Here is a 12,753-nt window from a genome sequence, read left to right as displayed (position 1 = left end):
TCTCTGGCTAAGGGCTTGGGTCCCTGGCTCCCAGAATTTCTGGGCTGCTGGACAGTGCAAAGCTAAAAAGTCGGTACCATTTCCCAGTTGGTAAATTGTGCATTGCAAAGGCACGAAGAAGGGTTTTTTTTTTTTTTCTCTCTAAATATTGCATCATCCCTATGTCTTAGTGAGTAGCAGATCAGGCTGGCTGTTGTCTGCATTGTGCTCCCTGAACACCAGCTCTCTACTGGGCCCTGTGCTGTCTCTGCAGATTCAGAGAAGGGTCCCAGCCCCACCCTGCCTAGAGGAGCTCTCAATCTGGCCAATGATGTAAACAGACATCACTCTAGTATGCTCTGTGGGACAAGGGGAGGCATTTGAGCTGGGTCCTATTTCTTACCCCCATTCATGTGCCTCCCCACTTTACTCTCTTAATCCATTTTTCAAATGTTTAGATATATGTGTATCTTTGATAATATATTAGGCATGTGTGCTTATATGAATGTAACTTTTTTTAAAAAAAAAAAAAAAGAGGGAATTTTTAAATTTATTTTATAGTTGTTTTTTTTTTTTTCCGGCGGACACAACATCTTTGTACGTGGTGCTGAGGATCGAACCCAGGGCCGCGCGCATGCCAGGCGAGCGCGCTACCTCTTGAGCCACATCCCCAGCACTATGAATGTAACTTCTGTTTTCAAAACTCAGTTTGTTATCAGCCGTGGAGCTCAGCCCTATCTTTCTGTCAAAGTGACTGGAGTCTGAGAGGGGTGAGGTTATTCCCCCAGGTTCCTCCATGGTACAGCTGAGAGTGGACCCAGGCCTTCCTCTGGCTGTTGGCTGTACCTGCATGATAACTCTGGATTGCTCATTGCAGGTCCAGTTTCCTTTCCCTGCAGAGCCCTCCCAGTTTTTACCAGTTTCTACCAGAAAGTTCTGGTGAGACAGGGGACATGACCCAGGAGGCCACAGGATCCAGCAACCTCCCAAGAGGGACAGTTGTGCAAAGATCCAGGTTGCTTGGGGTCCACAAGTGGCCCTGAGACATGTTGCTGCTTCCACTTCTGTTTTTCAGTTGACAAATGTGAGCTCTGAGGTGATTCTGAAGACTGATTATATATGCTGCTAACAAACTGCATCATGTGTTTAAAACAAACACATATTGTACACCTGCTAAGCACCAACTCCTTTTCATGTACTATCTCATTTGACTCATTCTCAGCTACTCTGTTGTTTTAAATATCATTATAACCATTTTATAGATAAGGAAACTGAGCTTAGAGAAGTGACTTGCCCAAGGTTATGTAATACTGTGGTTGAGCTGGGATTTGAACCCAGAAATGGATGATGGCAAAGCCACATTCTTCCTATGGCATCAAGCTGATTCTGCACCTCCTCCTGCCTGAGGCTCAAATGATGGCCCCATAAAGAGTAAAAGACATAAGTGGGGAGTTATTTGGGGAGGTGCCAGCTGTGAGCTGGTCACAATAATCAGGTCCTACTGTCCTCTGAAACCAAGAGAGTCAGTCACTGTCTATGAACCTCAGATGCCCCATTGCAAAAGGTTATGCTTACCCCTCCTTTGAAGGCTGCTGTTAGGAGCCGGGAAGATGCCCACATGCTGCCTTGGCCCACGAGGGGCTCATTCAGTCACATATATCTGTTATTGTATGACAGTGGTTCTCAAACTTTCATATGCATAAGAACTACCTGAGAATGCAAATTACTAGGTTCCATTCCCAAAGATTCTGATTAGCAAGTCTAGGCTGAGGCCTGGGAATAGCTATAGTTCATGATTTTTCCCAGGTGCTTCTGATGCAGGTGAAATGAGGATGAGTTCTGAGAACGTCTTCGAAGGCAAATACACTTGGAGCCACTGAGTGCAGAAACCTTTTATTCCTCAGTCAAAATTGAGGCTCTAGAATTACAGCCTCCCAGGGTGAAGGCAGCCAGTGCCAGCGGGACAGATGACAGCCTCTGGTGGAGGCTGCTGCAGAACTCACAGCTTGGGCCTGTGACCCACGATCTCATCCCAGCCCTTCCGACAGGTCCGGATGATCCACTCATGCTCATCATCGTCTGTAGGGAAAGAGGAAGAGCCAGTCATGCCTGGTCCTCACTGAGACCTTGCGTGCCCTGGGAGTCCCCCGGGTGGGGTCTTCGAGTTGGAGTGCATTCCAACACAGGCTGATGGTCTGCTGGTGGCCCATGTGTTTAGCTCTGTGTGGGCAGAAGCAACCCTTTCATTTAAATCTAATCCCTCGGCAGAGGGCCTGGTCTGGGGAAAATTGAACACAAAAGGGTTTATAGTTTGTGAATGCTGCTGATGAGGCAGCTTGAGGTCTTTCAGCCACTCTGAGCCGGTTTGATCCTGATGGGCAGTCAGAGTGGCAGCCTCACTCTCCAGTGCTCACCGGTGTGACATATCACAAATAGCAAACCCAGAGCGGTGGGGCCAGGCTTGGCTGGTAGCACTAGCACATAGTTTTAGGTCCTAGTTTCCTTTCTGGGCGTTCCTTTCATGACCCTTCAAAGAACCTGAGGTTTGAGGGTCCAGGGGTCCCCCTGACTCAGGAGCCTGCCAGGGACATGCAGAGGAGCCGCGGTGGCAGCTGTAGCTATTCCCAGCCATCTGGCTCAGCTTCCTCATGGTCTCCCTGGAAAGGCAAGTCTTTCCCATCACTTTAGATGAACAGAGGCTCCAAGGTCAGGTCACTTGCCCACAGCCTGGGGCTAGTGTGTGGGAGGACCCACAATCTGAACCTAGAGTTGTCTAATTATGAAACCTGTGCTGCACAACAAAACCTCACATAGAATTGAATGAGTCACAGTCCTCAGTCCCACCGCACGTGATCATCCTCTCTCTGTGCAATACCCCTTGTGAATTTCTGTATTTTTATTTTCCCCCTTTCTCCTCCAGACCACACCCAGCCCCTCACCACAACAGGGACCCACGCTAATGGTGGGATATAGATCCCTAAAAATGCATGTAGTTATATAAAGTATGTACTGTTGTTTTGTGTCTGAATGTGTTTTTAATTTATGAAAATGGCATTGTGCTGTGAATTTCATTGTGCCGAACTTCTTTCACCCCATGGTACATTTTTAGGACCTCTTTTTGTTGCTACATGGAGTCTAGTTCTTTGCTTCTTTGCTGCCTCATGTTGCATGGTTGGCCCCCTCACGTTTCACTCTCCATCCTCCCAGTAGCGGAGATGGAGGTTGCCTCCAATTCCCTGCTACCAGGAACAGCACTGGGACAAGCATTCTCCAGTACATGCATTCAGGGATCTGTGGGAGAATTTCCCTGGGGCTACATCCCAAAAGAAGGGCCATCAATCCTGCACAGACTTTGTTCACCAGTGTTTCCAGCTGAGCCTGTGCCCTTCTCTCACCACACGATTTCCTTCCTTCCTCCCTTTCTTCTCTGCTCCTTGTCCTCTGGTTCTTCTTTGGGCTATAGCATGGAGGAGTTCTGGCCTTCTCTCCTCTGTACCTAGCTCAGAACCTTCCACCTGAGATGGGTGATGAATGGTAGAAGCTCAGTAACCAGGGGTCTTCCTGAAAGCTGAAATGCAGAAGCCATCAAAAGCCTGCCCTCTGAATCAGATTCCCCCTGCCCAGGGACGCCTTCTTCTCCTGTAAAAAGCCCCAGGGCCAGGGCTAAGAGATGGAGGCCCATGGACAGCCTACTGTGTGCTATTTTAGCACTGCATCTCATTGGATCTCCACAGCGGAGGGGAGAGTGCTTCCATGTTACAAAGGGGATGAGCCTGGTTCTAGGTCCCTGGCCCATGCAATTTGAGCAACTCTTTATCAGGCTTTGCAGCCTCACCTCCACCCAGAGCAGATGTGGGGATGCCAGGACCGAGGCTCCCCCCATGTAACACACACATTTCTTTACCTATGATTTAAGGAAAGAGGCTTGCTGGCTAGTACACGCTGGCTTTTGAAAACTGTCCTTAAGTAGCCAGTGGGCCTCAGTTTCCCCTGGGCCCGCTGCCTGGCAGTCCCAGTTCAGGCTGGCAAGCCCAGGGGTGGGGAGATGGGCCGCGATGTGTCAGCACACAAGGAGTTAAGCGCTGGTGGAGCCCACTTTTGCCACACTGTGAGCAGCCTGGTTGATAATTACAGTTCTGAAGTCTCCAGGCTATTGGAATCAGTGCAGCTGCAGCCTCTTCAGCGGTAACCCCTGAAACCAGACAAACTGGGTTTATTGTGCTGAACCAGTCCTCAGGCCCCTCCCTGATCGTTACAAATTGACAGCAATGGACTTAACAGCCCTCTTCACTACCCCTTTCACTCTCTACCTGGCTGCACAGCCACCAATTTGAATCACAGATGCCTCCCCTCCGGCAGCTGCTCACCCACCCTCCTCCACCTCCCCTACGCCTCCGAGGCTCCCCTGGCCCTGCCACGCCAGGGTGAGGCTGCCGAGGCACATTTCATCAATATTTAAAATGGAATTAAACCTGTAGCTTTGATTAATGCCTCCCAGATCCCGGGAGTTGTGATTACTATTTTGCAAATTGCGATTGTTGGAATATGTTAATATGATTGTCTGAGAACATCTTCACCTTCTCAGATAATTTCCCCCCTTTTTGGCAGGAGGGGAGGAGAAGGGAGGGAGAAAAAAGAGGGGAAAAAAATACCTCGCAAACTCTTTAATCAATTGTAAATTATTACCTTTGGCACTATTGCCAGTGGCACAGATGGAAGGGGAGGAAGATTTCTGGTTTGGTGCATTTATCTGTAAAAGTTTTTGGCTCTTGTTGACCTCGTATTCCCAGTCTGGGACACTATCCTAAGGGAATAATCTATTTGTCTTAGAACTATTTAGAATCAAGAGAATGAAAATGACACACATTTCTAAAAAAAAAAAATAGGGAATGATTACTTTGTTGTATCTTCACTTGTTTAACCAATTAATTCTAAATACCAACTACAGGGCAGGAATCATGCTAGTTTGGGAGGAAGCAGGAGACATTCATGAAAAGTCATGTGAAGGGACACTTAGCAACTACTGAAAATGACAGTTATAAAATCTGTATGGCAACATGGGGAAAATGTTTTTGATGAGATAATAAGCCAAAAACAATTGAGACGAGGCAAGAAGAAAACAACAACAACAATAAAACATAGGCAGTATGTTTCATGTAAAAATTGTGCACAGAAAAATTAAAGATAATAAACTGAAATGGTAAGCTCTGAGCTGTGGGACTCGAGTGATTCTTATTTCTGCTTTTGGTATTTCCCAAATCCTTTTCATTATTTGTTGTGTGTTGATGACAGAAAAATTTTAAATAATTATTGATGTTTCCCCTATCCTCCAATTCAATGTCTTGGTAATTTTATGTGTTTTGTTAACTGAAATAAAATATTTTTAAGTTCCTAAAAATGCTGACATATTCTTTAACTTCTAAAAAAGTAAAAATCCTAGCATAAATATGTTGGTAAAAATTCATTAAAATCAGAATAAACAAATTTCCTGTGCAAAAAAATTCTAAATAATTTACGTACATACTCTGCCCTCAAGAGTTGGAAGGAAACTCCCCACTTCGTAAGTGTGACTACATAGTGACCTCCTTCCAAAAAGAGGACAATATGGAAAGGAAGGGGGAAGAAAGTGTAACTTCACAGAGGAAAAACTTGACCTCAGGCAGGTGTTCAAGGTCAACATCAACATCAGTAAGTCATAATGATATTCTGCACCCTTGATACCTTTGGATGAAAATGGCATTGTGCTTTTGTGGTCTTCTTCCTTAAACTCCACAGCCCCAATCTACGAATAGGAGAACATCAGACAATTCCAGCCAAGGAACCTTCTGCAAAATACCTGACCAGTACGCTTCAAAACTATCAGACAAAGAAAATGAGAAACTGTCATACCACCGAAGAGGAGCCCAAAGAGACAAAGCTAAATGTAATGTGTCCTGAAACAGAAAATGGACATGAGGGAAAGACTAAGGAGATGGGAGTGCACTGTGGGCTTTAGTTAATGTTAGTTCATCAATATTAACGTCAACAATAAGTGTCATATTCATGAAATATGACAAATGTACCATACAATGTAAGATGCTAATATAGGGGAAACTGGGTGTGGGGCATAGCGAGAATGCTGTACTGTATTCACAAAAGTATGTAATTTGCTCTAAAATAAAAAGATCATTCTAAAAAGTGCATGAGGATCCAGTGTGCTCCCTAACAGGCAAGACCATCTGGTATTCCAAGAGATGGAAGGCCCTTCACACTGCCAACCACCCAAACATAGCCATTCACTCCTCTTTGGTTTCATGCTTCCATTACATTACAAATTTTCAATATTTCCTTATATAATATTTTTCTCTCCCAGGACCCAGTTTACAATAGATGCCGAATAAATGCTCTGAAGGTGGCACTGAATAAGCCTTTCATTCTGACTTGCCTCAATCACCATCCACAAACATTCTTTGAGCACCCACTGGGCATCTGAGTCTTAACTCCCATGTCCCCTCCTCACAAGGAGCCTCAGGTCACTCCAGCTTGGCTGTTCTTCATAGCTTGCACCACTGTCTGCAATCTTCTTATTTATTATAATGTTGTCTGTCTCCCCTACCTAGACTATAAGCTCTGATGAGCTGAGGAGACTCATCTCCTTGTTCCCTGTGTGTCTCCAGTGCTTAGAGGAATGACTGGCATGTGTAGGTTGTAGTCAATACCCGCTGAATGAAAAAATGAATCAACAAATCTGTCCTGTGGTCGGGCCTGTGCTCGTGCTGGTGACAGAGAGAACTAAGACCCAGCAGCAACTGCTGCCAGGAGGCCCATGCCAGGCACTCTTTAGTTGTATTTCTGTCTGAGGTTATAAGGCAGAAGATGTCTTTTGTCAGGTTCTGAAGCTTTGTGGCCACTCACATGCCCTGCACCCATAGATCATTAGAAGAACCCGGCTTCCTATAAAAGAGGAAAAGGAACTTGCTTCAGAAGAGATCCCAAATCTGACCATAGACTTCCCTGATGAACACCTTTCCTGAAAAGGCTCCCCATTTCTTAGTTTTCCCTCCCTGGTTCACTTCACACCATCAAATGTGGCCACCTTCAGGTACGGCAGTTGCCCTAATGCACCTGCTCCCCAGTGTCCCTGGGGAAAAAGCCCTTCTGTTCTGGGCCTGGCTCAGGTCCAGGGCCTCTAAGGGCATGCGAGAGGCCAAGGGCACTTGCCATTTCTAGCCTCTAGTATATATAAAAATGAAGAAAGGTCTAAATGAGGCAGTATAAATTGTATATTTTAAACATTTATATTTGATAAATTATTGCTTTCAACAGAAACACAAATGTAATATGAACGTGTTATTACAGAATTTCACTCAAAAAAGTCTTAAGTTCACAGAGACTAAAAGTGGTGTGATCAGAAAAAGGGGTGTGGAGTCAGAGTTGTCTGATGAACATGGTCTTTCTTTAGTCCTATCACAATCCAGACTTAAGGCCCTTCATGAATGTATGTGCTCTGAGCCCTGTGCCCTCCTGTCTGTCCCCGTCCCACCCCATGGGCCTGCCTGGACATCAGCCTTCCCTGACTCAGGCTGAAGTCATGGTGGTGTTCACCAGCTTGGGGCAACCACATGGTCCTGGCACAGATTTGGCACTTAAAAAGTATTGACTCAATATATGGTAAATGAATGAATAAAGAAATGTAAATTTGGAGACATAAAAGTAATAGTTTTACCCTGTGGGATTTGGACAAAAGGAGAAGAATTTCTTCTCCTCCCTGGGCAAATGAAGCTCCCAAGAGGGCCAGGCAGGCATGCCAAGTGCAGGTCCAGGGCGCCAGCTGTGTTGCCTTGAGGCCATAGATCAGGCAGCCCCACCACACAGAGAGGCTGAGCTGCCTAGGGTCATACCTGAGCACTAACCACACTTGAAGCTCAAAGCTTGCCTGGCCTGTGACCTGCTTCACAGCAAAGGTGGGGAGGGGCCAGTCTGCAAAGGGAATAAGCATGCTGGGCCTGCTGAGGATTAGTGACGTCAGTGCAGTGTGCAGGACAGTATAGAAGAAGAGATCCTGAAAGTCTCAGAATAGCTGCAGGGAAACAGTGATTCCCAGATGGTCAACAGGGAGAGAGACAGCATGGCATGGTGCTTAAGAACATGCTCTGGCTTTGGTGCTCAGTGCCGCTAGTTTGGGCAAGTGGCCTCACCTCCATGGGTCTCATTCCCTCATCTGTGAATGTGTCTGCCTGGAAGGTTTGCTGGGAGGATCCAGTGAGATCATTCCTGAATAGAGCTTCACAATGCGTGGTGCACAGGCAATGCCAAAAAAAAAAAAAAAAAAAAAAACCAAAGAAAACCAGAAGCTGCTTTGCAAGGTGGGACTTCTGGGTGCAAAGCATGGGCTGGAAGGAGTTCTGGAATCAGATGGGCCTAGGTCAGGTAGTGAGCCTTCAGCTTGCTTGGTGATAGAGGACAGGCCACTCTGAATCTATGAGCTGAGTTCCTGTCTGTACTTTGGGTTGAAACAGACTTCCTGCAGAGGGCACAGTGAGGCCTAGAGACTCAGGAAGTAGAAACTACAAGTAGAAACTACATCCCTCTGATGGGTCCTTAATTCTCAAACTAGATGCCTACAAGGGACCATCCTTAAAGGACTCACCAGGACACCCCTGGGACTTCGGGTTCCCTGCCAGGATGTGGGGAGCTAAGGGAGGAGAAGGTCTTTACACAGGATCAACATCATAAGGATTAAGCACGATAGCTCAGTTAACAAGTTTTATTCAAAGCCAGGAGGGCAGGCCAGGGCAGGTGAGCCCAGGTAGGGTAAACAGGTAGATTGGGGTCACTGGGTACCCCACCTCTTGGCACACCTTTGGGCTAGGCACATCTGCGGTCACCATGGCTATGCAGGTCCTGCCTGTGAGCTGGGGGTGGGATGGGGGCTGGGAAAGAGAGAAGACCCAGAAGAAACTGAGTCTGGCCAGGGGCAGAGAAAGAGCCACCTAGGGGGCCTGGCTCTGTGTATTTCGTCCTTCCTCAGTGAATGAGAAGAGGTTGCCCCCACTTAAGACGAAGAAGTAAGGGGAAGGTTTAGAAGGGTGCAATAATTTGCTGTTCCTTCAGGGCAGAGGGGAAGGCTCAGCGTGCTCTGGTACTGGTCACAATTGGTGAAGCAGGGAGTGTGTGCACATGCACAAAAGTGTGTGCTTCCATCCAGTTTTTCTCACACAGAAGAGTGAATTGGTGTGTGTGCCTAGGGGTCTGAAGTCTAAGTATGTGTGAGATCACACTTAGAGGGAGGAGGCACTGCCCACCTGCAGAGGGCCTTGTGCTCATCCAAGATGCCCAGACTGGCAGTGAGCCTGGAGCCAGGCCAGGCACAGGAGCAAGAGGGTTTCTATCATGGGGGCTGCTCTCTTTCTTGGGGTCAAGGCCCATGCTAAAAAAAACTCTAGGCTGGGATCCCAGCCTGTGGGCTGCTCCCACACCCTCTGGCAAAGGCAGGGCTGTGTAGGCAGGTGTGGCAGGGCCACAGGGAGGGTGGCAACACCCAGGCCTCCCTGTCATGACTCCTGACAGGAAAGAGGCTTTGAACTTCACTGGCAATGGTGGTGGCCAGAGGCCAAGGCCACAGCATCATCAATATTGACTGAGGGGTCATTGCCCAGGCAGAGCCTCCAAGGGCTGGTGGGAGGCCTTGGGGCTGCTCTTGCTTTTCCCTGTAAAGAATCATCTTTGGAGGTGGGTGGGGGCTGCAGGTGAATTGGGGCAAGCCGCTTCATCTGCTGGGAACCAGAGGTGCAGGGCCCAGCACCCACCAGCTTTTCAAGGCCTATTCAAATGTAAGAGGCTTGGAAAAAATGATTGACTCTAAAATATCAAAAAGAGAAACCATAAAACTGAAATTAATAAATGTTCTAATTAATACATTCAGATTTGATTAATTAAACTTAGAAAGCAAACAATTTCATTATACTTGAATTTCCACTTGCAGGCTCGATTTCTTCATTTTGCCAGAATTTTCCAGCATGCATATGACTCTCAAGAAATCACAGCCAATTGTTAAACTTGTAGTTAAGCAATTAACCAAGCAAAGTTAAAAAGATCCTTTCAAAGTTTTAAGACCAAAAAAAAAAAATGTGTATTCAATGTGGGAGTGTGGTTACATTCTGTTTTAATACATTGAAATAATTGGGGTAGGGTCTCTAAGGTCAGGCAGCAGGATTAGGGATATCACTGGGGAGGGGTGAGTCGGGCAGGGGATAGAGCTGCCTGGTATTAGGAAGCCCTTCTGTGTGTCAGGTGTGGTGCCTGGCAGGCACTCTGCATGCCCCTTCTCACGCAGTCCTCAAACACCTCTGTGAATGTGCAGTTGGTGTTCTCTCAGTTGTATGGTGGCACCCAGTTGATAGGTATAGGGAAAGTGCCCATAGTCACAATGAGCCTTGGAAATCTCTTAGGGAGCCATAAGCTGGAGAAGAACATCTCATTAAGTGCCACACAGCCATTCTTCTGACATTGCTGGGACAGTTACTCCTGCTGTTGAGGTGTAGATGCATAGTGAGCTTGTATTTGTGAGCAATACAGATCCTTAAATACTAGAGCAAGGTGATCCCAGGATCGGAGGCACCCAGGGACAGAGGTCACCGACTCAGGCCCTCACACTCCCTCCAGAGCAAGTGTGTGCTGGGTGGAGGGTACACATTCACCAGCACTGTCTATAGCTATTCTTCTTGCTTCCTGCTTTTATTGTATGAGTACTAATAATTGGATTTGTGTTTGCTAACCACATTCATGATACCTAGCCACCCTACTTAGGCAGCTCAGAGAAGCCAAGTGCCACAGATACTCTGTCAGTGTAGCCTTGCTCACTCCTGCTCTCTGGCTGCATGTAGACAATGGACTGAAGGTGGCCTAGCAGTTGGGAGCACATTGTTCAGTTGGCAGATGCTGAGGACTCCATTAGGCCAGGGTTGTGGGGACACTGAGTGATGGTAAGTAGGAATCTACAAAACTCCATGCAAGACTAGAATTCATTGAGTCCTTGAAGCAATCTGCAAATTCAGTGCTGTCATATGTTTCACAGGGAGGGTATGGAGACTCAGAGAGGTGAAGATATATTCCTGAGCTCACACAGCTAGTGAGTGGATGCAGGGTCATAGTCAAGTCTGTCTTCAGAGCTGCTACCCATGGTCACTACCCACTTTCCTGAGAAACCTTTCTACAACTCCAGTCCTTACTGCTTGCTGTCTGAAGGACAGATGCCAAACTCCCCAACCAGCACCCAAGGCCCTAGATCCCTCTGCCTCGAATGCCCCACCCAGACCCACTGCTGTACTCCTGTCAAAGCCCGAAGGAGGCCTCCTTGATTCCTCCCTGACCCCCAAAACACCGGCAGATCTCAGGGTTCCGTCCTGAGTACCCCGGGCCCCTGGATCTCTCTGTGCATTTGTCCATGCTGTTCCTTCCCTTCTGTGCAACAAAATCCTGCCCGTTAAGGCCTGGCCGGGCACCTCCTTGTCTAGGACATCATCTTGACTAGGCTGGGGACACGCTCACTCTTCTCTGTACTCCCTCAGCCAATGTGATTCTGGCTGTGGTAGCACCAGAGAAACAGGGGCACGCCTCACTTTTAGGGGGAGACAACCTCATGTTGGATATTTCAAATTAAACATAAGCATAAATATGACAAGGACTAGAGAGTTGTGTTGGGCTGCCTTCCTCATGTGTCTTGGATGTTCTGTGTTATTTTTATTACTAAACTATATTTATTACTAAACTATATTTAATACTAAGCTATATTACTAAACTAAACTCAGGCCCCACCCAGGCTTCTGTCCAGAGAACACCCAACCCAGTCCTGTGACCATCTGTTTATGCATCTGGTTTGTGGGGTAGGTGCTGGGTCTGGCTCCTACCTGAAAAATCCTAGTGTACACAGTGGCTCAGTGAAGGCCTGTGTCTGTGGGGAGCTTGGGAGTCCAAGGCTCTAGATGGATAAGAAATGATGCGGATGGTGGGGCCTCATTTAGAACAGAATGCCAAGGGCAAGTCAGATCAGGAACCTGCAGGCCTCTGGACCAGCTTTGAAACTGGCATCAAAAGCAGATGGGCAGAGGACACAGGGCAGCATGCCAAGGTGACAGTGGCTCCTCCTTTGGATGTGAAGTTAGGGAGGCCACTGCTTTTCAACTTTTTACCCCAGGGTGCAAAATAACCACCACTTCAATTGCTGGTATGTACCAAGCACTTGGCTGGGTGAGTTCTGTTCTCTACCCCTAGCATTTTCTCCTTCATGCTCACATCACCCTGTGGGAAACGTCCTATTTTTATCCCCATTTTCCAGATGAAGAAACTGAAGCTCAGAGAAGTTAGAGACTAGCTCAAGGTCACACAGCTAGTAAGCAGATCTGGCTGACTCTATGCCCAGCTCCTAATCTGTCTGCCTCTCTTAGACCTGAGGTTGAGCCAAAGGCTCTAACTTCCAGAGTATGAGCTGAGGATGAGAGGTGAGGCGCTTGCCCCATGGGCTTTGGCCCTGCATGCACTTCTATTAAAGGAGACAAACAAACCATGCTGGTGCTGGCTGGGCTGACTCCAGCCACGGAAGGGGAAGCTGTGTCCCCTGGATGCCTCCAGACTGCTGTGGGGGCGGGGGACACATTGTTACTGATGGGCACTATGGCTGGAGGGGGATTTCCAGGGCCTGTGAAGTTGGGCTCAAGGGGCAACTCCGCAGGTCAGGGAGGGGCGGGCAGGGGCAGGCTGTTACTCTTAGGGTAGAGATCTTGTCAGGAGCCTATG

At 47.5% G+C, this 12,753-nt stretch overlaps 1 protein-coding gene across 2 annotated transcripts in view; it reads right to left on the bottom strand.

Annotated features, from left to right (window-relative positions):
• Positions 1–1,856: 1,856 nt before the first annotated feature.
• The window catches only part of Morn5 (MORN repeat containing 5), a 32,640-nt gene continuing 21,743 nt past the window's right edge, over positions 1,857–12,753 (bottom strand). For both annotated transcript variants that reach the window (XM_046451865.2, XM_046451866.2), the window contains exon 5: positions 1,857–2,058. In XM_046451865.2, coding sequence (XP_046307821.1) covers positions 1,979–2,058 — 80 coding nt within the window. In that variant the 3' untranslated portion in view covers positions 1,857–1,978. The remainder of the gene's footprint in view (positions 2,059–12,753) is intronic.

This window comes from Marmota monax, unplaced genomic scaffold, assembly GCF_021218885.2.
Source record: "Marmota monax isolate L192 unplaced genomic scaffold, Marmota_monax_Labrador192_F-V1.1 WCK01_AAM20220418_F8-fsc00020, whole genome shotgun sequence".
Classification (NCBI taxonomy): Eukaryota; Metazoa; Chordata; class Mammalia; order Rodentia; family Sciuridae; genus Marmota; species Marmota monax.
The sequence above is the reverse complement of the archived record's forward strand: the minus strand, read 5'-3'. Positions and strand labels throughout refer to the sequence as shown.